Here is a 27,973-nt window from a genome sequence, read left to right as displayed (position 1 = left end):
ATGGTGATCCAAACATTTAGAGGCCTTAAAAAATAAATAATAAATAAACCCTATGTAACAATTACAAAATGGTTGATGGGGCTACGAGCATGGATCAACTGTGTCCCTTGGTGTCTCCTGAAATCCAATTTGTGGGGCCACTGCATCTCAACCCCACAATTCATACTGCTACACTTCACTAGGGAGCCTGATTTTTTTTTTTTTTAATTCACATAGTAACACTGAAGATGCAGAGTGGTCTCAATTCAGAGTTCAAATGCACGGACCATAACTAACCATTTTACTTGAAGCAGAGGCTAATCAGGCCTGGCCATAGGCACAAGGAAGCAGGTGTCTCTTGTTTAAGAATTCTGAGCCTTCCAGGGACCAAGGGGTGAGTGAAGGAGTGGTGAAGTCCTTACCCACAGTTCAACTTCCTCTCACTACCCTCCTGGGACCCTCTTTGGAGCAGTCCATCCCATTCTTCCTCTCAGGCATTCTATCCTTGCCCCATCACCAGGGTTTTGAGGGGATGCTCTCCCCTGGCTCTTTGTTCACATCCTATCCCCAAACTGCCAAGTCTTAAGTTTATTCCCTTGAGGGAAGTGGGCTCCTGATCAGGTGAACAACCCAAGATGCACCTGGTATGTGCTAGCAGGCCCTAGGATGGAGGCTGCGCCCAGACCAACCACCTTTTCCTCATCTCTGCATCTAGACAGGGACTGGCACTCCATCCTTTTAGCGGCTGGAGTTTACTGGGTCACCACTCCAGGAGCCCATTCTAGTGCCACAGAGGCCCTCAGCCTTGAGAGAAGGGGTTGGTGGTGCCCACTGCTCTCTTGAAAGAATTCTCACCCCAGTCCTTTTCTTTTGCCTCATCAATTGTGGGTGCAGGGGCTAGGTCACAAGTTTTGACCATCTCTGCCACAAATACCTGTAATCCATTACATAACACCATGACAGCTACCATGAAGCCCCTAATAGGTCACAGACATTGCCAGTTGGCCCTTTTTAAAAGAAATACCTCCCCTAAAACGGTATTTCTGTAGCCTTATTTACGTCATATCTGAGAAGTCAATGAAGTTATTTCCTAACGAAGAATGAGCTGGCATTTAAGATTCTATGGGGGGACATTATGCAGGTAGGAAGAATATCCTGGAAGCCGGGCGTAAGACTTCAGGAGCAAGTCAGTCCCACTCACTTCCTTTAAGCAGCTGCTGAGGACCAAGGTCAACACAAAGAGATGAGGGGAAGACAGTACTTGCTACAGCTGCCTCCTTCTCATAAAAAGTAGAGGAACTGATTCATACCGTTAATTTTAATATTTATCAAACCAGTGGTAGGAATGAATTTTTAATGCAAAAGAACTATTTCAGTCTAAAAAACCTGAACAAACTGGGCTTTTAAGTCTACACAGAGCTGTATGAACCCTGACCTACTGTGTAGGAGAATAATGGATTCTTAATTGAATTTGTGCTTCGCTGTGGAAGAATGATTGTTAAATGGAAACCCCCACCAAGGGATGGTGAGAAATGACTAAGCAGAAGAAATTATTCTAGAAGTGAAGGCGAAAACCAGGCTAGAAAGTAGGGTTTAAAGATCCCAAATAAGCCAAATGGAGATTACACCCAGTGACACACTGTGCTCTCCTGCCTTCCTGCTCTTGGCTCTGTCCCCACATCCTAGCTCCCTGTATATTGATCTCCAGGATGTCTTGAAAATGTGTCCAGCAAGAATGGGGACCTTACTCACTTACCTAACAGGTATCACTGGTATCTTAAGACATGACATCCTGAGTTCTCAAGGACTTCATTTGCAACACAACAACCCTTAGCTTTAGGGGTTGGCTAAGAGCCTGGAAATAATTTAAACCACCATCACTGTTTCATAGATAACTAAGGCACAGAGGGAAGTGTCTCACCCAGAAAGGTCACAGTGAGAGTTAATGGCTCTAATCACACAAGTTAAGCACTCTGACAGATTCATGAACTCACGGTAACTCCATCTTCAGCTGGGAGATCCCCAGAGCCATTCTGTAGCCTGAAGTGCTAATTAAACCAGAGGAATTATGAACATACTATTTATAGGTAAGAGTAAAGAAATTAACCGGGCTGTGAAAGCTGGGACAGAGATCTGGTCTCCTAAGATTCACATGTTGAAACCTGGGACACAGACGTCACACATCCTGAAGATGGCCCAGTTTCAGGTTCCTAACACTGGACCTCAGTTTCTACAAAGTTCTGTGCATTGTGAGGTAGATGGGTAACCCCACTGCTGGCGAGGCTGTCTTCACCCAGTGGAAAGATTAAAACGATCCTTCCAAATCTGTCAGCTGCTTCAAAAAGGACCTACTTCAAACCACTTTTCCATTCTTTGGAGACTTAGTCAATAATAAACACTCAATTCGCTTTCACGTCAAAGGGAAAGGGAGAAAGGAAACTCACAAACGTATTTTTAAAGACATAGCATTTGAGTATTTGGGTTTGCAATTATTTCCCTTTGAAAAAAATCATTTAGTGATTGTTGCCAAAAAACAAACAGATCCCAGGAAGCCTAGTGGTGGAATGCTAGCACTAGAACTAAAGAATTTGGGCATTTTTCCTGTGTCCCACTGGGGTGGAGCTACTGAGCTTATCCCTACCAGCCCCTACTTCTATACAAGTCTGCCCTGCAGTGTGGACTGGCTAATTATAGCTAATTAGGCCCCTGGAAAGAGCCAGAGAACCCTATTCCAAGTGCTGGTACTTCTATGCACTAAGGGGTCAGATTCTGTGTAGTGGGCACATTGTCCAGTGGGGATTACAAAGCACCCACTGCTTATGAGGAAGGCAAGGCTTTCTCAGAACAGGGAAGGAAAAGAAACACCACACAATGTTGTTCAACAACACCATCTTTATTCAAAAATATATATCTATGAGACATTTCAGAATATACTGCTGCCCACCAATGGCAGCCTATACTTCTAAATAAAAGTCCTAAATTAATATACAAATTTAAGCTTTAAAAATATTCTTTAAGAAAAACAAAACAAAAACAAAAGGAAGATTGGAGACTTTCTGAGGAATACGACCTAAAAGTAGGGTCCTTTGAGGCCTATAGATGCCCTAAATAAAGAAGAAAAGACACAAAACCAAAACCAACCCACCCCACAGAGCTGGCAGATCACCTTTTACCGACAAGTATCATTTAAATTAAACCAAGAAGCCTGCTTTGGGAGGTGGAGGGGCAGAGAATTAAGATTTAAAAATTAAAAAGCATTTCATTAAAATCAACAAAACTAACTTCCTCACAGGAAGTCTACTAATAACAGGTGTTAAGAAGCTAACACATTCATTTACATAATTGCTATGGGTTCATTTCTTGCTCTGGCTGTAATGATAATGCACCCACTGCTGGTCAAAGACTCAGATGGATAAAACATAGTAGTGGGCTAAATTCATTGTATTGTAATCTTTTCACCTAGCTGGTAAGAACAAATTTCTATTGCAGTCTTTTGGCTGGTTTGTGGCTGGTAAAATTCTACTTCTTTGGAAAAGTGGGAGTTGGGTCTGTTGAGAAACAAGCTCATCTAAGTGAGACAAAGCACACACAGTATGAGGAAGGGACACACAGAGTCCAGACGACAGGTCACCTTGCAGTTTCGGCAATGCCACCCACTGCCCTGTGGCCTCTGGAGGGAAGCTATACAAACCTATTAATTTAACAGTGACGGAGTGACAGGCAGTACCAATAAGCAAACAGCATACAGACCGTATGTATTCAAATCTGAACAGCTTCAAGCACCACTGGGTCCTACAGAGGGCAAGAGTGAGGGAGTGCCTGCTGGGTTTCTCCAAGGCCCTCACTTCACAGCTTGCAGGATAGCATCGCCAAGGGAATGAAGAGCTACGCTGTCACATGGCAAAGCCCGTGTAATTTTTGGTAAGCCTGAAAACAGCAACTCAAAATACTGTAGATTCTCAAGCCCTATTCACCGACTCTTTTTTCTTTTTTGTAGCTTTTGGATTTCAGCCCTGAGGCTCTAATTCCTGTTAGACTACTTATTAGGCATTGTTTTCTGCCTTTTCCAATGTCAGAGATAAGCCTGCCAAAAAAGGTTGATTTATGGGTAGCAAGCCCAACCTTTACTATATGCAAGATACAAAATTCCTCTCTCCATTATTTAGTCATAATGTCAGTTGGCATGATAATGGAATTAAAACCCCAAATTAACACCCTCTCTGTCCCCCTTCTCCTGCTGAGATGAGCTGTTCAGTAAAATGTGATGCAAATGTATGGATACGTACGGTGTCATACACTGACAGACATGCTCGGTCCTATCTGTGGAGAGGCTCAAGTTCAGTCAACATACTCTGGGCACACATCCACACAGTGGATCAAACATTAGTGTACCGTACTCCCAAAAGAAGGGTTCAAAGCAACACCAGGCAGAGTCAGGACTTGGCATGTCTGCTTCAGGAGAAGCCTTCATTCAGCCCACCAGTGCCATTCTCAGAAACCACCTTCACAAGTACAAGGAGTCAAAAGATCCTCATGTAAGGAGGAAGCTCTACAGATGGTGGGCAGGCCCCTGAGAACTGCAACCTTGGAAGGCTGGTTTCTGTTACCCCGTCTCTGAACTACGACTCTGTCCTAACTCAGCTTTGAATCTTATTGCTAGATTCTTGTATTTGCTCACAAATGCACTTAACCTTGACTATCGTTTGCTTACAAATGATACAGGAGAATTATTATCACTTGGAAAACTCCTTACTAAGGATGCCCAATGGCTGTGTCACCAATCTCCACGAAAGCCAACATGAGCAGAGGGAGTCCCTCAGTGGGAGCCTGTCTCAAACCTGTCTAACCCAGCTGGGAAAGGAAAAGCAGCTTCCGTGACACACACTGTCTCTGCTTCCAGACGTACACATGATTTCCAGAGCTTCTTGGGTATACGAGAGCTAAGAATGGAAAGCCAACAGGGGCATGAAAACATGAGGTGGGAGGAAGCTTATCTTTGCAGATAAGAATCTAAATCAGATTCCACTCACACTGTCCTGAATTCTGCTCAAGAGGAGAGGCCAGTGAAGAGAAGGGAACATCAGAGTCTGTGGTTCTTTCTTGAGGCGGAGGGGCGGAGGAAGGAGAGAACCAGGGGCTAGATGGTTATCTTAACCATGACTTGCCCACTTTTTCTGGCACAGATGGAAATCTGGGGCATGACACCTGTCCTAGTCAGTTGAGAAGAGGTCACCAGCAGAGGGCAGGGGGGCCAAGCCCCCAGTGACGTTGGGTAGCAGTGAGAGGTCAGGCAAGCTCTGAATGTGGGACTTCAGCTCCTTGCGGACCTGGGTTACTCGTGCAAGCTTCTGTTTATATTCCTAGGGAAACAAAGAGACGAAGCAGTTAAGCACTGTGGGTGCCTCTCGCCTTCTGCTCTGCTTCCCCCACTGGACAAGGCTTCCTGCTCAGCTACATCACCTTGCTAGGGTTTTCCAGTTCTCAAACAAAACTTTATCCAGAAAGGCAGGCAGAATGCAATCCAGGCAACAATTTATTAATAAAAGGTAGTGGCATTTAGTATTTCTACTCTTTTAACTAGTTCTCAACAGTTTCAGAATGGCTTATGAAATAAAAGACAGAAATGTGAGCCTTACAGTTATTTTTAGGGCTCCATTTGGACATAGCTAGGAAAACCACTATGAAGCTGTACTTTCTATGTTAAAGCTTTGAGATCAACCTACATTTATGTTTATTTTCATAGCAAAATACCACAGAAGTTCACAATATCCCTGCCACCCATGCGGAGGACTTCCTGGTTCCATGGCAGAGTAGCTGCAGGAGGTCGTGGTTAGCCCTGCTCCCCATGAGCCCCCCAGGAGTCTCCTCTGCATGTGCTGCTGGACTTGCCTCCAGAGCCTGGCTTCATGAAGCCCGCCTCTGAAGTGAAGCAAAATCTCACCATCTCCATGACTGCTCAGAGCTCAAGGCAATAAAATCAGCTGTTGCCTAAACTTCCTTCCAACTTCCCATGGCCCAATGCGCAGCCACTCCTGTAGGCTCTACTTCCTCAAGACTCCCCTCAGGTTTGTAGGGGTTTCCTTCTCCAAGACCTGGCACAGCTATGCTTCCATCCCTCTGCCCACCCACTGAGCTCCACTTGACCAAGAAAATCCTTCCTCTTCAACAAGAAGACTGTTGCCATCTCACCCTTTCCACAGCTCACTTTTGCATGGAGGGCACACCTGAGCCTTTCAGGCTCCTCTATGATCTTCCCAAACAAGTCCCATGTCCTTCTGAGTGTGCTATCATGCCATGATGATTGGAATGGAAAAAAATTCTTTCCTTGCTTAGTTTCCAGCAAAAGATGCTTTTGCTAAGTTTGTATAGAAAACAACTGAGGCTTATCTTTCACGCTCTCCTTTCTGCAATGTTTTTTTTTGCAATGATAAGGGGGTCCCTGAGATGTAAGGCCTTTCCTACAGGAACATCAAAAAACCAGGCATTAGTGCTGGCTTCCTTCTACCAAGGCTGTGTGACCAGGGCTGTGCTCCTTTCCTAAACATGTGGGAACTAGACCCCACTGTAAGATTTTTCAGGCTCAAAATTCCTTAATGTCAAACACCTCTGCACACCTGGGAGAGGCAGGGTCAAGGGCTTTTGTAAACTATTAGCAACTCCATCAAATTAATACACCCCCAGCTGGCTAGGGCCAGACCCTCCTGCTTCCCCAGCCCTGTCCAACCAAGCTTGTACTACCCAGGCAACAGCACCAGAACATTTGCCAAATGAATTGACAAAAACAAAAAAAAAAACCCAAACCACCGAAAACCATTGTTAAGTACAAGCATCCTATATAAAGAAACCATTCTGAAACCTAGATGTAACATCAGTCACCATTCACTCTTGAGAGCTACCCTCAAACCTGAGGACCTATAAGACCAAAGTCAACTGCCTCTGCATAAAAGCCTTCTCTTTAGGTCACTCAAAGATGGGTGGATCCTGCCTATTTCTTCCTGCCACTGGCTCACAGCCTGTCTACTGTAGAAACAGCATACCAGCCTAGGAAAAAGGCATCTAGGAAAGAACACCAAGGCTGTAGAAACAACGAAAGCAATCTATAAAGGCCAGTATGCACCGTATCCACCTATACTCCCAGCATTCAGGAGGTGGGAGGATCCCAAGTTCAAAGCTAACTTAGGCTGCATGCAGATACTCTGTCTCAAAAGCAAGCAAACAAAAGACCACCTAGAGAAAGATTTAAATACAGCAGCAAGGATGACGGTATGCAGGTTAAGATTACCTTTAAAATATGTACCCTGCCTAAAGTTCCAAGTCTACAGCAAATTCTGAGCAGTCAGCCTACTGCTATGCTTTTGTTTTTTAATGTGCCTGTGTGTGTGTGTGTGCGCGCACACACACACACACACACGTGCTTAGCTTTTTCACTCACAGCTGGAGCTCTATCACTTAAGCCACAACTCTACTTCCAACTTTTTAGTGGTTACTTGGAAATAAGAGTCTCATGAACTTTCCTAACTTAGGCTGACTTTGAACCTCAATTTTAAGGTCTCAGCTTCCTGAGGAGCTAGGATTACAGGCATGAGCCACTTGGTGCCTGGCCTCAACCTCTTTAAAACAGACTTCGGCTGTCCAATTAAGTCAACTATAACTTCAACCCTGACTTCTCATTCTCCCCCTGCTTACCTTCCCTCAGATGACTCAGGATGTTCCTTGGCTAGCTGCCTTTCCAGGTTAATTTTCATAGGTTCTGGACAGATAAAGGAGATAGAGCTCAGGAAAATCCAAGAATCTCTTGCCTCAGCATACCAGCCTATCTTTTGACCAAGTGTGACTACAGGGTTCTGAACTGTGCTCTTGGCAACTGTTCCTCCCCAGAAGTGGTCCAGGCCTTCCATGATGGCACTACAACCATCTTCATGTGGTATGGCCCACTCAGTGCCTTCTGACTCAGGGAGGTATCTGTATCCCACAATCCCTTCCGCACACTGGGAGCCACTCAGGTAGAGAAATAAAAGAAGGTGGCCATGTGGCTCTTGTTTAGAACACCTTACAATTGTGTGTGATGTGGGAGTTAAGTCTTCAATACCCTCATGCTGTCCTGTGTGTCTAAAGCCAACATGACAGGATAACAGTACAGAGTTTTAGTCAGTCTGTTTCTCTCTCCATGATTTCTCCCAACCACAATTCTTTCCTGCCTTTTGCCAAGAGAAGTCAAGGAAAACCCAATATCCTCAGGCCTCTCCTTCCTTCTGGGTGCATCCATCAGACATCCAGGTGTAGCCCCTACTTGCAAGAAGCCCTCCTCACCCCGGAGGTGCCCTGGAGGAGCCTCAAAACAGGCCAGAGTCTCAGCAGACCAGCTATGCCACTCTCAGGATTCTTCGCAAGGGAGCACCTATTTGATAAACTCCCTGGTTTATCTAGAAATGTTTGAAATGTAGAAGGTAAGGCCCAACATGCAGTTCTGAGATAATGCCTAGGATTTATGGTCTGCACAACACTTTGGAATCTCACCTTACAGACCCTGCAAACTTGCAGGAGATAACATGTATAACCTTCCTCAGCTTCCATGGACCTGTGCTGACCCTGAGACCTCAGACTGTACCACCACAGGTCACCAAGACAATGTGTTGTAAGGAGCAGAGCTTGCGCATTCTTTGCCTTTTATGGTCAGAGCAGTAAGCCAGACCTGACATGCTACAGATGAGCTCTGGGATAAGAGGGTTAGAAATGACAGGGGCCACCTTTCTACAGGAATTGCATTTCTAAAGCAAACAAAACCATAAATCGTTTCATCTGGCAACTTCTGTAAGAAATGCTGATGAAAAAACGTAAACCTCATCAAACCTAGTCTCTCTCTTACTAGAAGTATTTACATAAGAAACATGTTGGTATTAACACCATGGGTATGGCCTGACTTGCTGAGACCAGCTCTCCAGCATCTTTTATCAGGCCCTGTTGTGCTACTGGGCATATGGTGTAGAAAAACCACCCACTGCTTAGCTACCTCCAATTAAGAGTCATAAAGGGTTATTATGCAAGAAGCAGTTTACAAAGGCTTATTTTAAAGGTGACCTGTCACTGAATGTGTCAGTTAATGAACTGCCTTATTGAGACAGCGAGACAAGAAAGGCTGACCCTTGCCCAAATATGATTTAACTTGCCCCCAACTCAGCCCCCATCCTGCCAGGAGCCAAGCCCTCCCACTAAGGAACAAAGGACCAAGAAAAAACAGATGCTACTTAAACCACAACTCCAGTTGTTTTGTTCATTCACTCACATTTTTAGAAAATATGACACATAAATATGTGAGTTGAAAATCAGAATGCTGCTTTTAATTTTTCTCCAAAGATCCACATGGGAACAAAAATCCAACACTGACCTGCACCTCTCTCCCAGCCAGCTCCATGCTCCCTTACGACTTGGGTGGCAGCTGCAACATTTCAAAATGATACATTCTGGGTGTCACAGCAGGCAGGAGCTGCTGAGCAAGATGCTGGGAAGATACAAGGAAAAGAAGAAATTGCGGCTCCAATCCTAAAGCAGGGCCTTTCAGCTCTACAACCCAAACCAACAACAAAGCGTACACAAAGTACCTCCCCAAAAGAAAATGAGCGAGATGGCTACAAGTAGAGGGATCTTCTCAGAGCAATCCACTATCAGTCAGTCAAAATGGAAATATGTTTCTTCACTTCAAACCATACAAGAGAACATTCGCAGGTGTTTCTTTCCCTTGAAGGGGCCCTTCACACAAAACATGATAAGAGAGGACCACTAACACCACAAAGCCCTCAATTTGACAGGCACTTCCAGAAGCAAGGAAGAATAAAAGTTGTACATCCTTACATAAGCTAATGAAAAGAAAAAAATTACTCTTAGGGATTGACAATTTTGTGAATTTAACTGTAACCATAAAGCTAAGTGTCTACATGCAACAGATGCCTATTAAATGCCTTAAAGAGAGATGTATTTAAATATGTACCTAGGCTGGGAATTTGGCTTAGAGGCAGAGTGCTAGCCTGGCATTCATGAGGCCCTGGGTTTGTCCTTGATACCACATAAACAAAAAAATAGTTTTAAGAATAAAATTGTTTAAATGAATAAATATGTACATGGGGTCTTCAAGAATTCTTAAATTTATATAATGGATCCTTCATTATATAAAACCAGAATACTAAATATGAATTATGTACAATTAGTTTAGTTTGCCTCCAAAAGTTCACCATAATAAAAGGTGTGCTGCTGGGCACTGGTGAGTGTGATTACAGGTATGAACCTATAGAGTTCACTGAAATCTGAGGATCATGCTTTGAAGCCAACCTAGGCAGGGAAGCCTGTGAGACTCTTATCCCCAAGTACCCACTAAAAACTGTGGCTCAAGTGGTAGAGACCAGCCTTGAGCAAAAAGGTTCATGAACAGTGCCCAGACCCTGAGTTTAAGCCCCCAGGACCTGCACGGCTGGGGGGGGGGGTCGGTGCTCATGAAAATAACAAAGGTCCACAAACTGGCTTCATTAGTGATTATGTTAGTGAACACACAAGGTTACTGAAGTTGTACAAACATCGATCATTCAATTGTTTCTCCTTTAGAGCTCAATATTGGCAGCCAAGTATTCCCAGACAGCTGAAAAACCAAGAAATGAAAGAGACCAGTTGCACACAAAATCATCTTCAGCAATACTAATTACAGTTTTAAGTGCTAGCCAATCTGCCCAGGTTAGGCAACCTGTAGGTTATTGCTCTGCATTTGGATACAGCTTTCTCTCCAAACAATAAAAAGACTTTAATTCCTTTCCATCAGCAAACTACAAAACAAAGAGAAATGCATGTTTCCCACCTCTTTCCACAAGAGGCAGATAGCTGTGATGGAACAGAAAAAACTCCAGTCAGAAAATCCAAGCCTGAGGTATGCTTCTCTGCCTACCAGAGATATAAGACAGCGTGGGAACCAAGCCTGCACTGCAGGGTGTTGTGGGGCTAGATCAAACCAGTCACCCGCTAGAAGGTTCAGTGTAAATTAACAGACCTAAGGGGGAAAGAACAACCATACTTCCCATGTTCTATTTTAGAAAAAAATACTTAATCTTGCTGATTTATGCAATAAGAGATGCAGAGTTGAAAAAAAAAAAGAATTATTAATGGAGTACAAAATCCTTCTCCTCACAAGCCATTTAAATATGCCCTTAAACACCAAGGATATTTACTAAACACTGCCCTGAAAATATGGAAGGTTCTTTGAACATGGACTCTTTCTTCTTTAAAGGACTTTAAAGGACTACCTTTAAATTTCCCCCACTCCATAAAAAAGACAAAAGTCCCAGGATTTTGAAACTAAGTGGCATGACGTCCAAATTCAACTGTCTACAGGCCCTGAGAAATGGATGTTTATAGAGAGTAAGCCCAAATCAAGTGGGAACCCCCTCAAGATGAAAGAGTTCCCATCAAAGACAGTGTAACCTTGCCCACAACTGCATTGCATTACACTGCACCTGCTATCCTGAGAACAGAATGAAGGGCCAAGTACCAGGAAATCTGGACAGGTAACAGTGATGATACATACAGATGGGTCTTATACATACAGCATAATAATCAAAGAGTGCAAACAGAATGAAAAACGATGCAGTGCTGCTCTGAAGGACAAGGTCATATTGAAACCCATTTTAAAAACGTATAGCTGGGCACTGGTAGCTCATACCTCTAATCCTAGTTATTCAGGAGGTTAAAGATTTGGAGGAATGGCTGGGAATATGGCCTAGTGGCAAGAGTGCTTGCCTCGTATACATGAAGCTCTGGGTTCGATTCCTCAGCATCACATATATAGAAAAAGCCAGAAGTGGCACTGTGGCTCAAGTGGCAGAGTGCTAGCCTTGAGCAAAAAGAAGCCAGGGACAGTATTCAGGCCCTGAGTCCAAGGCCCAGAACTGGCCAAAAAAAAAAAAAAAAGAGTGGAAAAAGCTAATCTGTATGAATGAAAATGTCACTGAAATGTCACTATTATTTTGTACAACTGATATATGCTAATACAAATGTTCTTACAAATTAAAAGAGAAAACAAAGGAACCACAAATGGAAAAGTGGGATGGAGGGAAGGAAAAGAAGGAAGAAGGGAGGGAGAGACAGGAGGGAAGGAGTTAACTGAGACAGTATACCATGGGGTACTTGGCTTTACAGGGTGGGGCCTGAAGAGGGGTGTGAGATGTAGCTGATGAGCAAGGACTCAACCACTGAGGAAAGAAAAGGTTTCAGGCAGGTGGAGGACACAGCACACCTAAGTTCTGGGAAACAAAGGCCAGAACAGACCAATGCTTATTAGAACACACCTGGGCAGTGGGGCCACGCCATGTGGGGGGAGCAGGACTGTCTGCATCTGAGAGGCAATGGGAAGCCATTTAGACATTTAGGCAGGAGAATTTTATGACACACTCAGAGCTCCACTCTGAAGGCTGCTATGCGAAGAGGGGGTTACAGGCACAAGAGCAGATAGATAGCAGTAAATGAGCTGTAAGGATTCAAGAGAGGAAGCAATGGCACTCTAAACTAAGGTGGTAGAGGGAGAGGCAGGTACAGAGAAAGGGGACAGACTTAGCCTTGTGACTAAGCATCTGTGCAGGTCAATGAGGGGTACTAAGAAGTAAGGGGAGATGGGAAAACCCAGTCAAGTCTAGTGTCTGGTGTTTGGGGGGGGGAGGCAGATGGGTGAGAATGGGTCATGAGACATGTGGCCCAGGGTGTCCTCCTGTCTCAGCCTACTAAGTGTTGGTATTATAAGCATGTAAACCTGATTTAGTGTCTGGTTTTAATGAATGGTGCTGCCAGTTCTACTAGGGCATGAAGGAAGAAAACAATCTGCTTTGACCACATAGTTTCAAGTGGCCAGACTATTTAAGCTATCAGCATACAGGTGCTGTCTGACACTTAGGGGAAAAGTCTAGAGTAAGAAAAAAGGCTAAAGGCATGCCAATGTTTCCAGGAGTGAGAGGAGAGAAGCAACCCAAGGGATAGAAGAGTAGACAAGAACCAGCAGTTGTACTTCCCAGTCCACAGAAATTAAGAGAGGGGGGGCTGGGGATATAGCCTAGTGGCAAGAGTGCCTGCCTCGGATACACGAGGCCCTAGGTTCGATTCCCCAGCACCACATATACAGAAAACGGCCAGAAGCGGCACTGTGGCTCAAGTGGCAGAGTGCTAGCCTTGAGCGGGAAGAAGCCAGGGACAGTGCTCAGGCCCTGAGTCCAAGGCCCAGGACTGGCCAAAAAAAAGAAATTAAGAGAGGGAAAACATCAAGTATTAAAAACACAATAAAGCTTCAGAGGGCCTAAGAGAACATGGGAGACCAGAGACAGGCCAGACCAAGTAGAGGAGGCTGCACACAGAGTTCAGAGGAATGCAGGTCTGCATGCCAGGCTGCAATGCTGCACAGGAAAAGGGGATATAATGGTAAATGAACAAGGATAGCAGGGTAGAGTATGCTCATGTAAATGTGATACTCCTAACACTGCAGAAGGGGCCTTAAAGGACCATATGCTGAGCAAAAGGTTATTCGGCATATTGGAACCTGCAGCCCAGATGAGGGTAAAATGGTTATTCTATAAATGAAAAATCACAATAGAAATAAAAGGCTACAAGGAACAGTGGCCTAGTGGAGAAAGCCTAGAACACAGTTCACCATCACTGAGTCTTTTATGGAAAACCCCTATAAGGCTCCTCCCCAGAGAAGGGAAAGAAACTAATAGACAGGAGCTCAGAGAACCAGTGGTTCCCTGAGGGGTGGTTATGCGTTCATAACCCCTGTCCAACTCCTGACAATGTTCAGAAGGCTTCCAAGAAATTCTATTGAGCTGGAAATGATCAAGTTACTGTGTTTACAAAGCAGCTAATGACTCAATCAAGAAAAGAGAGATGGGGCTGGGGATATAGCCTAGTGGCAAGAGTGCCTGCCTCGTATACACGAGGCCCTAGGTTCGATTCCCCAGCACCACATATACAGAAAACGGCCAGAAGTGGCGCTGTGGCTCAAGTGGCAGAGTGCTAGCCTTGAGCGGGAAGAAGCCAGGGACAGTGCTCAGGCCCTGAGTCCAAGGCCCAGGACTGGCCAAAAAAAAAAAAAAAAAAAAGAAAAGAGAGATGATGACAACCAAAGCCTTCCAAAGATGGTTATGATAAAGAACCTAAATAATGGGGCTGGGAATGTGGTCTAGTGGTAGAGTGCTTGCCCCCCCACACGTGAAGCCCTGGGTTCTATTCCTCAGCACCACATATATAGAAAAGGCCAGAAGTGGCACTGTGGCTCAAGTGGCAGAGTGCTAGCCTTGAGCAAAAAGAAGCCAGGGACAGTGCTTAGGCCCTGAGTCCAAGCCCGGGGGCGGGGGGGGGGGGGGGCGGCAGGAGAGAAGAACCTAAATAATGAAGCAAACAAATGAAGTGGGAAAAGCAGTAGGGGCAGCTGGCTGGTGCCATCTCTTTGCAGGAGGCCTGATGCATCTCTGAAGGGCTATGGACTTCATCTGCAGAGTTTCATGTGGACTCCTGACAATACCATTTTTGTCCTGCTCACAGAAAAAGAGGGCTTCTAGTGTTACTTCATGTCCTTTACTTTAATGGAGAGAAAAGCAAAGTCAGAAAGTACTGTGGAAGACAGCAAAGTATGTCCTCATCCAATTTCACTTTTTCTAAAGACTTAGCACCAAGTGGAAGGAAAAGCCCTTCACTACAGCAGGAACATTCAGAAAGACTAAAATAGGTCTTCACTCCACTGGTCCAAACAGATCTCTGTAATATGATCCTTGCTCTCAAAATTATGCTCACTGGGGCTGGGGATATGGCCTAGTGGCAAGAGTGCTTGCCTCGTATACATGAAGCCCTGGGTTCGATTCCCCAGCACCACATATTTAGAAAATGGCCCGAAGTGGCGCTGTGGCTCAAGTGGTAGAGTGCTAGCCTTCAGCAGAAAGAAGCCAGGGACGGTGCTCAGGCCCTGAGTCCAAGCCCCAGGACTAGCAAAAAAAAAAATTATGCTCACTCAAATCCACGTTATAATAAATATCTGCTATCTTCCCACAGCTGTCTCAAATGTAAACAAGATCACTAAAAAGACAAAAGAAAGCCTCATTTATCTAATTAAACTATTCAGTGTTTACTCCTTCAGAAAACAAGGATTAATCCTTAACTTGGAGTTGCATATGAAAGCTCAGTAAAGTCTTAGGTTGTTTAAGATGCTCCAAAGAAGAATAAGCACAGCCAAGAAAGGAATGCATATTGGCAGCAAAAACCCTCAAATATATATGACTCCCTGTGTTCATAAAGACAAACAGACATTTGCACAAATACACAGAACCACTTCTAGAAAGCTACAGAAAGGAAATCATCCAAATACTGAAGAAGTTTGCCCAAAGGGGAAGGGTAAGATGCACGAAGGAGCAATGGAGATGCAGAGGGGGCAGAGAAAGGAGGGAAGATGGAAAAGAAGAGAAAGAGGAGAGGGGGCGGGGGGAGGACAGGGAGGTGGGAAGGATAGAGTGCACACCAAAGAGCAGAGGGAAATGCTCAAAAATAATAAAGAAACATCCAGTCACGAGTATTCAAGCAACCATTAGGCCAGGCATGGTTGTTCAAGCCTGTAATTCTATCTACTTGAGAGGTAGAGAGGGGGAATTGCAATTCCAGACCAGCCTGGGCATAGAAGATCCTGATGGTTATTCTAGCAATGAGGAAAGCACGGTGGCTGCTGAGTGTAGTGTGCAGCTGTCATCCCCAATGATTTGGGGAATCACAAGTGGAGAATCATAATCCAGGCTGGCCTAGGTGTAAAACAAGAGCCTACCTCACAAATAACCTATTCAAAAAGGAGCTGGCAGAAGTAGCGCTGTGGCTCAAGTGGTAGAGCACTAGACTTGAGCTGAAGAGCTCAGGGATAGCCAGAGTTCAAGCCCTATGTCCAACCAAAAAGGAGCTGGAAGTGGGGCTCATGTTGCAAAGTGCCTGCCTAGCAAGCATGAGACCCTGAGTTCAATTCCCAGTGCCATAAAAAATTAAGCCATATGCCAGTGACTCACACTTGTAATTATAGCTGGAACATAGTACAAAGCTAGCCTGGGCAGCGAAGTCCTTGAGACTATCTCCAATTAGCCACAAGAGTGGTAGAGCCCTAACCTTGAGCAAAAACACTCAGGAGCAGCACCCAGGCCCTAGGTTCAAGCCCCAAGACTGGCAAATAATTTTTTGTTACAAATCATGGATTTCACATTGCAACAAGACCATACAAGGTTAGATATGTTACATACTAAGTTATGTGGAACTACATAACTTTAGTATATGGGTGGGGTTGGGAAAGATGAGGGAGAATGATGGAAGGGATGGAATTATCAATAAGAGACTCTTATCTCCAACTAACTATCAAAAAACCAGAAGTGGAGCTGTGGTTCAAGTAGTAGAGCACTATCCTTGATCAGAAAAGCTACGGGATAGTGCCCAGGCCCTGAGATCAAGCCCCAGTACTGGCACAAAAACAAACGAAACAGAAGTATATGCATACCTAATAAGAAGCTCCAGGTATAAATTTGGCTTGAATTGTAAGGGTCAGCAAGGACTGGAATGAATGGCAGGACTCCAAGGACTTCGTATCACTCTCAAAATACCATACCATCAACTTAAACTCCTGACATACTGGAGGGAATCCTGAAGGAAAAACAGTCCTGCATCCAAGCAGGGATGAAAAGGCGGGGTGCACACCAGAGCCTGCAATGGAGGGAAAGGATCTGAGCACTAGTCCCCAGGACCATCTGCAAAAAGTCAGGAGAGCCTATGCTGACATCCTTTGTAACCTTCGTAATAAATCCTGAGTTTAGTTTTCTTGTATACAGATCAGGATTAGACTACCTGCTTCCATAGGAGCATCTACTGTAAGGGACTATGAGATAATTGGCTTTGAACAGCTTGGGACAGGGAGACTTTACTCCAGGGCTGACAGTAGGAGCTCTCTAGCTCCACCACTGAAACAAAGGCTTGGAGGTAATGGATGCTGCCCAAAACAACAGACAGCCATTAGTTTGGTTTAGTACCCCTACCCTAGCTGGAGCCAAAGACTTTCTCAAGTTGTTATAACCACAATGCAAACAAATATAAAGAGTCACAAGGCAATGTTGAATTCTAGAGCACTTTCCTCTTCCCAGCTGTGCTGTCTAAAATCAAAGACTCAATTCCGGAGAATCCATTGTAGCCCAAGGAGGGTGCCAAGCTGGGGAGAAAGAGCAGCAGCCACTTCTCCTCTGCCACCAAAGAGGTGCACACAGGCACAGCAAAGACAGCAAAAAGGCAGAGTGAGTTCCCTCCGGTGTTGAGAGGCCACTCTGTGATGCTTTCCATCTACCTTCATGTCATTTCACCCACAAGATTCTTGTTTAATAATTCACCCTGTGCTCCTCTAATGAGTAAGATATTTTACTAGTATTTAACTCACAGAATCAAGTTTCATTAAAAAAAAAAAAAAAAAACAACCCAAACCATTACAAACCTGATGCCTAAGTTACTAGGCATGTGCCCTGATGCCCCGGTCTGGGTTTTTTCAGAAATTCAGAAAGACTAGGTGACCTTGAAAACTGGTTCAGCTCAGTAATCCTGAAAGCCATCTAACCTAGGCATACAGTCTCTACTTGTCACTGTGTAAAGCTGGCTTTCTGGACAGAACCCTGGTGACTTTGCTGAGTTCATATGCATACACACCCATGCCTTCTAGAGGTGAGGGTTAACACTAGCTGCTGAAAGCAGTTCTGCTGCCCTCTTTCTGTTGTCTCTGACACTGAAGGCACCTGGACAGGCCCTTCCAATGTCAACTGCATTAGTAAATGGTAGGTTGGGATACTTTTTAAAATCTACAGCAGAAATTGAATGAGACTTAAATAATCAGAGAGACAGCTCATGTTCATGGACTGAAAGACTTAAGACTGTCAAGCCAGCAATACTTCACCAAACATTACACATTAAGATACCAATTACCACCCCTCCACCCCCAGAAATGGAAAAATGATAGTTCCAAATTCATACGGAATTGTAAGAGGTCATAAATAACCAAAACTATATTGGATAAGAAAAAAACAAGGTCTGAAGACTCATACTTCCCACCTCCAAACTTACTTACAACAAAGCCACAGTAGTAAAACTGTAGTGCCATCACAGGATAGACAAATAATACACTATGGGATAATTTAGAGCCCAGTTTCTTTATTGAGAAGGAATCTGGTTAAGTTTTTGCCTATGCAAAAGAGATGAGACTTTCTGATCTAATCTCCTGAATAGGTGAGACTACAGGATGAGCCTCAATTGCTAGCTGTGGTTAATTTTTTACTAAAATGCCAAGCATTCAGTTAAAGCAGACTAGTCTCTTCAACAAATACTATTGGGGAATATGGATATCTACATGCACAGTATGAAGTTGGTTTACTACCTCACACCACATACAAAATTAACTCAAATTAGATCAAATTAAATAAAGAAAATGTAGTAATATATCTTTGTGACTTGAAATATAGCAATATATAGATTTTGAAATGTGGCACCAAAAGAACAAAAGGGGGAAATGGAAATAATAAAAACAGAAAACCCTTTCTGTGCTTCAAAGGAAGCAGACACATAAAAAAGTGGCAAACAGGAAAAATATTTACAAATCATGTATCTTAGAATGTAGTATCCAGGGCTGGGGATATGGCCTAGAGGCAAGAGTACTTGCCTCCCATACATGAAGCCCTGGGTTCAATTCCCCAGCACCACGTATACAGAAAACGGCCAGAAGTGGGCACTGTGGCTCAAATGGCAGAGTGCTAGCCTTGAGCAAAAGACGCCAGGGACAGTACTCAGGCCTTGAGTCCAAGGCCCAGGACGGGCAAAAAAAAAAAGAATGTAGTATCCAAAAGACCTTGAATAGCTTGATAACAAAAAAAACCCAACCTAATTAAAATATAGACAAAGGAACAGACATATAAGCCTAAGTGTTAACAAAATACTAGTTTTAGAAAAAAAAGATTCAAAAGAGAACTGAGTGCCAGCGGCTCATGCTTGTAATCCTAGCTACTCAGGAGGCTGAGATCTGGTGGTTGGAAGCCAGCTTAGGAGACTCTTATCTCCAATTAACCACCAGAAAACTGGAAGTGGCACTGTGGCTCAAAGTGGTAGAGCATTATAAACGAAAAAGCTCAGGGACAGCACCTAAGCCCCGAGTTCAAGCCCTACGACTGACCATAAAAGAAAAAGACTCAAAAGAATATAAGCAGATTTCCAAAGAGTCCTATGAATGGCATATATTTATATACTGAAAGCAATGACAGAAATAAATAAACATGAAAGATTAGCGTTTTCATCGCAGTTTTAAAAATAAAGGATAAAAATATAGGCCTGTCTTCTGTACTACTCTCGTCCATAAGAGATGTTGAGTGCACACGCAACATGCAAGTTTTATCATCACCACAAGACTATAACTGAATGAGACCAGGCCATTACAAGAAGTGAGAGAAACAAGAGTGTAGCAGACTGTTTACATTTTTATCAAGCATGTGTAAAGAACTACAGCCATTTCTTAATATGTCATGTTTGATCCACTCATTTGCTTTTAAAAGGAAAAAAATCTATTTTGGGGGGGCTGGTCCTGGGACTTGAACTCAGGGCCTGGCTTCTGTCCCTGAGCCTCTTTGTGCTCAAAGCTAAAGCTCTACCACTTGAGCCACAGTGCCACTTCGGATTTTTTTCTGTGTATGTGGTACTGAGGAATCGAACCCAGGGTTTCATGCATGCTAGGCAAGCACTCTGCCACTAAGCCACATTCTTAGCCCATTTGCTCTATTTTTTTTTTTATAATGAATGGTTCTACTTAAGTTGCTGGGGGACATAACTTGGGACAGGAACTCTGAGTGCAGACTGCTCTGCAGTGCCTGGGCCGCCTTCCTGTTCTGCTTCTCGAGCACAGGATTCCAATGCCATTCCACTGAACACACTGGTGAGGAATGCAGGTGAAAAGGCTACCACCTAACGGACCCAAATCTCTACTCCTGTCTGTGCCTCGGTGACCACTATTTCCACAGAAACTAGAATGATTCGTTCCCAAGAAACAGACAGACAAACACAACTGGGGTTGATGGAAGGCAAAATGAAGAGTTAACTGGCTCTACCAACTGTCTCCTTCTCAAAGGCTCTGTCCTCTATGGTAGCTTGCCACGTTCCACCCAACAACAGCTGCTGATGATAATCAATGTCTGACAGATCAGAGAAAGCCCTTAATGTGTCGCCAAGGGGCAGTTCAACAGATGGCACGGTGACTTACAACCAGAATCATTAATTACACTCTCTTATTAGTCCCAGAGTACAGGACTGAAAATGCTTCCTCTGTGAAAGATGAGCATTTCAGATAAATGACCACCTGGTACTGCCTGGGAAACTCCCTTTAGGATTTCTGGTCAGTGTTGACTTTCCACATTCAAGCCATGCTATTTTTACAGCCGTTTCCCAGCTTCCACATTCAAGCTGGCTAGGAATATGAAGTCCCCACCACTACTAGCCACCACAGCAGCTAAGGACATGGTAAATAGCGCCCTCACTCACCTCTCTTCTCGAGCTAACTGACTGTGAAGTGACAAATTCAACGATCTCAGCCACAGCTAGGTCAGTGTGACAAAGAATGGGGGGGGGGGGGCAGGTGGCCCTCCCGCTCTGCTCCATTGTCTATTGAGCAGAGTATAAGAGGTGTTTCTCATAATATCTTAGAATGTGGCTGGTTCTCCAATTCAAACCTGTCCTCCACTCACACAACACTGGCCACCACTCTGTTCCATGAACCTTTTAAACAAAGTGGAGTTGACACCCCTAAAAAAGGGAGCCTAAGAGCGCAGTACTTGCAAAAATCCTCAACTGTCCACACTGCTGGCTTGGTTATCCCAAAGGACTAGCAACAAGGTTAAAACCAGTCCGCGCTTACCTAAGAAGCCAAACAAGCATACAGTGAAGAAATGTTTCTGAACTCCCTTCCAAGGCCTCTCAGGCACCTGTCCTCAACTCAGAGCAGAAATGAGTTCCTTCTCAATAGTTTAAGAAGTGTGACATTTAGAACTGACAGAAACAGAGCTTGAAGAGGCAGATGACTTACTGTCTTTAGCATAGGTTATAGATCAGAAATAAGCCTTAAAATAACTTAAGCATTTTTATACATAGCCAAATAAATGTTTTGGATTTCTGAACTTTCTGTGCCCCAATTTACATTCTTTTAAAGTGACATTAAACTAAAGCAAACTAGATCTTAAACACTGTGATTAAGAGGTCATAGCTTTCTACAATCCCATTTTTTTCTTCTCTGGATGTATAAAAACATGACTTTGATTTTTAAGTAGGCTCAAGTAATTTAGTCATCTGATGGATGATCCCATCTGGTAAATTTTCACAAGATAAAAATGTTGTTAGTGGGAATACAATGACAAGTGCCCAATGTGGGCTATAGGAAGGGAGACCTGGACAGTCTCATGCTTGGCAATGTACTCACTTCTAGCTTTTTCTCCTTTTCTGACAAAACATCCTTCTGGTTCTGGGTGTACTCCACCAACATCCGCGCCAGCTGGCGGCGGTCTTCCAGTTCTGCTGCCAGGCGTCCGTTATATTCTGCTAGTAACAGACATGCTTCATCTACTGTTTTTGAAAGACGCTCAGCTGCCTCTTTGTCTAAGTACAAATGAGAGCAAAAAACAGAGACAATATACAAATCACATAGGTACAATTGCAAACATTTCTAGGGAGGGATTCACAGTTGCTTTCCATCAGTGTCCAGCCAGAACCTAAGGGCCAAAATGAACTGGCTGGCCAAGAAATCCAAAGGCTTTCACTCTAACAAGCAGAACATTTCTGAAATTACCAGAAATGAGGCAACTGTACAGGGGGAAAAAATCTGGCAAAAATTTTCCAGTAGTGGAGCCTGAACTCAGAACATAGACTAGCACTCTACCACTAGGGCTATAGCTCCATTTCCAGCTTTTCAGTGGTCAGAGATAAAGTTTCATGGACTTAACTTTCAAGGCTAGCTTTGAGCCGTGATCCTAAGATCTTAGCCTCCTAAATAGCTAGGATTATAAGCATTAGCCACTGGCACCCAGAGATTTTTTTGGTTAACAAAATAAAAACTCTGCAAACAAAGTAGAAAGATATGTGAGGTCATCTGTGAAATAATTAGCCTTGCCTCTGAGAAATTCAAGTGCCTTTGTTTATTATTTCAGCACATTTTTCAAGCATTCTTCTGAAGTAAAAGAACAAGCATTCATTTCTTGGGTGTGAATATAGAACTACAACAAATGCTATGTGACAGGTTCAACATGTGGTCTCTAAAATGCATCTCCAAGACTCTTCACCTGTATCAGCCTTGAGTCTGGGTGTGAGCTCTTTTCCTTCACTCAACAAAACATAGGACCTAATTAATGAGAACAGAGGTTTTCAACATTTTCTTTAAAATTGATTTATTTATTGTCAAAGTCATGTACAGAGGGGTTATAGTTTCATACGTAAGGCAGTGCGTACATTTCTTATCAAACTTGTTACCTCCACCCTCATTTTTCTTCCACCTCTCCCTTCCCCAGTTCCCACCTCCCCCAAAACCCCGGTTTTCAACATTTTTGAGAACCTACATACAGTAGAAATATACCTTACATAAACACACACAAAGCCAAAACTTTTCATGAAGCAGTACCCATCCTTACTATAATATTCTATCTTTTGTTCCATTTTTAAAAAGTATTGGTCATTACCTACAGGACCAACTTCACATCCAATTAATGGCTTACACCTTGTGCTTTGAAAAACAACAAAATCTATCCTGAAGTATAAGAAATGATGTTCTTGGAAAGAAGTAGTGAATAAAGGCGCTACAGGAGAAACTAAGAAGAAACACAAGGAGGGTTTGTATTTTTAAAAAACTGCTATAATTACAAATGTGTAGGTGGTGAGATCAGAACCTTCAATATGTGCTATTTTTAAAGGCCATTAGCAATCAAAACAATGGGATGGTGCTTTAAAACAAAGAGTACCAGAGTCTCTAGCAGTTCCACAGGAAAACTAAAAGTGAGTTTACCAGCCAATGCAGGTCTGTCCCAGGCTGGCAAAAGTAAGAAACCTTGGCATCCTTTTAACTGATTGGAATTTAACAATTCCCCACATGCTCATGTCTATAATACCAGCTATTTGGGAGGCAGAGAAGAGAATGAAAGGACCTCAGTTAGAGGCCAGCTGGTGCAAAAAGCTCATAAGATCCCATCTAAACTAACAAGCTGGGCATGGTGGCAAGGGCTTAGTATTCCAACTATACAAAAAAGTTTAAATTGGAAGATTTCATATCAGGCTGGCCCAGGCAGAAATTCAAGACTGTACTTCAAAAACAACCAAGGCGGGGCTGGGGATATAGCCTAGTGGCAAGAGTGCCTGCCTCGGATACACGAGGCCCTAGGTTCGATTCCCCAGCACCACATATACAGAAAACGGCCAGAAGCGGCGCTGTGGCTCAAGTGGCAGAGTGCTAGCCTTGAGCAGGAAGAAGCCAGGGAGAGTGCTCAGGCCCTGAGTCCAAGGCCCAGGACTGGCCAAAACAAAAAAAAAAAAACAAAAAAAAAAACAACCAAGGCCAAAAAGGCTGGCAGCCTGGCTTAAAGAGTAGAAGGGCCTACCTAAGCAAACACCTTGAGTTTAACTTTTAGTGTATGTATGTGTGTGCGTGCACGCGCGCGCACGCACACACACACACACACACACACAATTTCCAACATAGTATCTCCATTTGGCAATCACCTGGCTCTAATATGCCTTCTTATCATGAATACCAAGAGATGAATCTCTGAGGGTTCCAAACTGGGTCTGATGCTAAAGACCAGGCCCTTCCTTCTTTGTTCACTGGGATAGAGAACCAAAAACCAAAACATCCTTGGTGAGAACACATACCTGGGAAGAAGAACAACAGAGCCCAAAGGAAAAGAGAGGACCTGGGTTCTAGAGCACTGCAAACCCTATTCTGCCAGACGATGATACGGTCTGTGATAAGCCGCTGCAGTACATAGATTGGTTTTAGCTTTGTCACTGCTAGACTACACTATCTTTAGTAAATGGTTTACTCTTTGTAATGGTTAATTCATTAAGATACTGGTGTGGCTATGGACCCTCTCCCTGCCAAAAAGGCAAGGAAAACACTGGTTTTTAAGATTTGAGACCTCTAAAGAATCAATTTCAACCTTAAGAACTTGTACACTAGAAATAAATCATTTACACAAATAACTGCAACCTGGAAATATTTAATCACGTACACAAAAAAAGTAGTCCAAATGTAGAGGAAAGCTTTCAAATGGAGACTTACCTGTGGCTTTGTGCGGCTCTGATCCCTAGAGTAGACTAACCCTGGGGCTGGCCCAAAGACTAAGTTCTGCGCCAATCCATGTTTCCCTTGACTTATTCATTTCTCCCTCCCTTCTACAACATCATCACCAGCACAAGCAAACAGTTCTGCCTTCCAACCACCTACCACCCCAGCCATTGCCTTATTTCCCCCTTTCTTTCCATAGCAAACTTCAGAGCTTTGTATACTACCCATAGCTACCCCCTTTTTCCTCATCATATTATAACTCCACTTTTTTTTTTTTTTTTTTTTTTTTTTGGCCAGTCCTGGGCCTTGGACTCAGGGCCTGAGCACTGTCCCTGGCTTCTTCCCGCTCAAGGCTAGCACTCTGCCACTTGAGCCACAGCGCCGCTTCTGGCCGTTTTCTGTATATGTGGTGCTGGGGAATTGAACCTAGGGCCTCGTGTATCCGAGGCAGGCACTCTTGCCACTAGGCTATATCCCCAGCCCTATAACTCCACTTTTAAATGTACTGATCCTCTTTACACAACTTTCCAACTGGCCTAACAAATATCTACACTTCTCTTCCCTGAATTTGGAAGAATGGTGATATATAATATTGCAATTACATGAACAGGAAAGAACAAGATCAAGGAGAAAGAATGGGATGTTGGGGGTGAGGTGAGGACAATTTTCAGTAAGGTGGTCTCAGGGAAGACTTCACTGAGGTGATAAATGAACACAGGCCAGAAGGAAGAGGATTCCTCCAGAAAGAACACCAAATACAGGGTCCTGAGACTAGAGGTTGGAAAGTGTCTGGCAAGGAGCCTAGAAGACTTGGGCAGTAAGCTTCGAGAAAGTGGTGGAAAGTCCATGATTCTGTGGGGGCAGTGAAAGCCTTTGGTTTTTGCTCTAGGTGACAGGAGAAGTAACAGGTGCTCTGAGTTTGGTGGTGGTGGTGGGTGTGGGGGGCGGTGCAGGCGTATATAACCACTCACTGTGGTTATATTGAGAATGATGATGGCTGGAGACAGGGGCAGGCCAAGCATGAAATGGAAGAGACTATTGCAATAACCCCAGTGAGGAGGGTGGCAACTTATACCAGGTGGAAGTAGAGGTAGTGACAATATACCAAGTACTGGTTTTGGCCATGATCAACAGGAATAACAAGGAGGCCATTTATTGAGCTGGGGGAAGATCAGAAGAGAAATGAGTTTCAGAGAGAAGATCAGAAGTTCAGCAAGGCACAGGTAGCTTGAAATGCCCATCAAGACTACTATCAAGCTAGTAGTACTAAGCAGAAGTTGGAGGTATGGTGTCAAGTGATGGGGGTGTCAACACTAAATTTGCAAACTAAGGAATCATCACCATAAAAGCTAGTCACAGAAACAGTCATCAGTGAAGCTAGCTACAGAAGAGGGCTAAGACTCAACATGAAGAAGTCAAAAAGAAAGAAATCAGAAAGGAGGAACAGGGGCTGGGAATATGACCTAATGGTAGAGTGCTTGCCTCACATACAAGAAGCCCTGGGTTCAATTCCTCAGCACATGTATAGAAATAAGCCAGAGGTGGCGCTGTGGCTAAAGTGGTAGAGTGTTAGCCTTGAGCAAAAGGAAGCCAGAAACAGTGCTCAGGCCCTGAGTTCAAGCCCCAGGACTGGCCAAAAAGAAAGGAGGAACAGCCATGGTCAGAGAGTAGGAAAACTAGAAGATTGTGGAGTCCTATTGTCCTACTGCTGGTCAAACAAATGGCCAGAAGTTTAGTGGCTTAAAGCATAAATTTCCTATTGTAAAGATCTGGAAGCCTAACTCCCAAGCCTCTGCTTCCATGGCAATCCCTCCATCTTGCCTTACCACCTCTCTTACAAGGACCCTGTGATTGCCTTAAGCCCCAGGCTGGATAATCCAAGGTCATCTTCCCATGTCTCCAGATAATTACAATTAATTTCATTCACAAGGTCCTTTTTGCTATAGCCACACGTTTGGAGGATTGCGACTCAAGTATCTGTTCTTTGGGGAAGAGAGGTAAGGGGTGGTTATTCTGTCTACCAAACCCAGTCAAGGGAAACAATGAACAATGTTAAATGATACCAGGAGCAAGTTAAAGTGAGGGCACTGAACAAGGCAAGAAGGCAGTCAGCAGCACCTTTAACGGGAACAAGTCCAGTAAAGTGAAATGAAACAAGAACAGGTGAGCAGACGTGTAGACAGCTTATGTAATCTACTCAATGTGTGTTATCAAAAAGAACCCACATCAAGAAAAAAATTTCCGACATGGGGGAAAAAAAATACAAATGTGCCAGATGCTGGTGGCTCATGCCTGTAATCCTAGCTACTCAAGAGGCTGAGATCTGAGGACTGCAGTTCAAAGCCTACCCAGGCAGGAAAGTCCATGAGACCCTTATCTCCAATCAACCACCAGAAAACTGGAAGTAAGTTGTGGCTCAAAGTGGCAGAGCACTAGCCTTGAATAAAAAAGCTCAAGGACAGCACAGAGGAGGCCTTGAGTTCAAGCCCCCACAACCAAGGGGGGTAAAAAAGTTACAGGGGTACAGGAGTAACATCACCACCACACACCTAGAATTCTGGCCAGTACATAGCCTGTGTAAATCACCCAGGCTTGTATCATAATGCCTTTCTTAATAGAGGGTAATGAATTTAATACCTACTTCCTCCCCCAAACCACCGCCCCACACATACACAATTTGAACTACGTGTCAATAGATCTTTGAGTGCCACTGGTTGTGGCATGCTAGCACTTCTGCAATGATTCTGATTATCTCAGAGCTTCTTTGTTCACAAGAGTTGCTTGCAAATCCCAAAATGACATAGCACCAACATCACATGAAAGTCTATACATGCAAATATAAGCAAGCTTGATGTTCCAGTTCTCATCTGTCTCCCAAGCTCTACCTTTTTACCTGTTATTTTTTCCAATAGAGATACATCTTGCACTTCCTGGGGCAGAGAAGCAATCTTCTGTCGAACAGTAGCATCCCCTGATGCAGCATTTTCCAGATCCTGCAAAGCTTTGATAAGCTCCTCAGTCTATAAAATGAAGCACAAACAATACTAGCTATTAAGACATGTGGTGTTTAGTGGAACACTAGTGACTCACGCCTATAATTCTAATTACTTAAGAGGCTGAGCTCTGAAGATCCTGGTTCTAAGCCAGCCCAGGCAGGAAAGTCTATGAGACTTTTATCTCACCAAAAGCCTTAGGTGGAGCTGTGGCTCAAGTGGTAGAGTGCCAGCCTGGAGTGAAAAGGCTAAGGGACAGTGCCCAGGCCCTGAATACAAGCCCCTCTACCATCCCTCTCCCCAAAAAAGATACAGAGTTTAAAGGAATATAGCTAGATTTAAATAAGGTACAGGCAAATTTTTAAAAATTGGTAATTCCAAAAAAAACTTAGTAGTTACTATAATATGGAGGTCAGATCTGGCCAGCGCCATCATTGGCTGTTGAGGGGTGTCTGACTGACTCCATTTCACATTAGTTAAAGAGCAGAAGCTGACTCCATCTTCACTAAGATCTCCCCCACCCCTGAACCTCAGGGTTGGGAGTGTGCCCTGTCTGCTCAGAATCCAGGCAAATTCCCCTTCGCTATGATAAGATTATATAAACGGCTTGACAACCTATGTTGTGGACCGTTCAAGG

The 27,973-nt window shown here is 43.9% G+C and overlaps 1 protein-coding gene across 4 annotated transcripts in view; it reads right to left on the bottom strand.

Moving 5' to 3' along the window:
* Positions 1–2,851: 2,851 nt before the first annotated feature.
* Positions 2,852–27,973, bottom strand: part of Rprd1b (regulation of nuclear pre-mRNA domain containing 1B) — a 49,536-nt gene continuing 24,414 nt past the window's right edge. The window contains exons 5-9 of one of the 4 annotated variants that reach the window (XR_007211331.1): positions 27,237–27,363; positions 21,497–21,672; positions 9,365–9,478; positions 7,666–7,729; positions 5,210–5,339 (exon numbers count right to left, since the gene is read on the bottom strand). Coding sequence is in view for 2 of the 4 variants with exons in the window: in XM_048349174.1 (XP_048205131.1) it covers positions 5,190–5,339; positions 21,497–21,672; positions 27,237–27,363 (453 nt within the window). In the remaining 2 variants the exon portion in view is untranslated. Of the gene's footprint in view, positions 5,340–7,665; positions 7,730–9,364; positions 9,479–21,496; positions 21,673–27,236; positions 27,364–27,973 lie in introns of all 4 variants that reach the window. The other 3 variants (XR_007211332.1, XM_048349175.1, XM_048349174.1) reach the window with 3 other exon arrangements.

Source organism: Perognathus longimembris, chromosome 6 (assembly GCF_023159225.1).
Source record: "Perognathus longimembris pacificus isolate PPM17 chromosome 6, ASM2315922v1, whole genome shotgun sequence".
NCBI lineage: Eukaryota > Metazoa > Chordata > Mammalia > Rodentia > Heteromyidae > Perognathus > Perognathus longimembris.
Note: the sequence above shows the minus strand (reverse complement) of the source record. Positions and strands in the feature narration are given on the sequence as shown.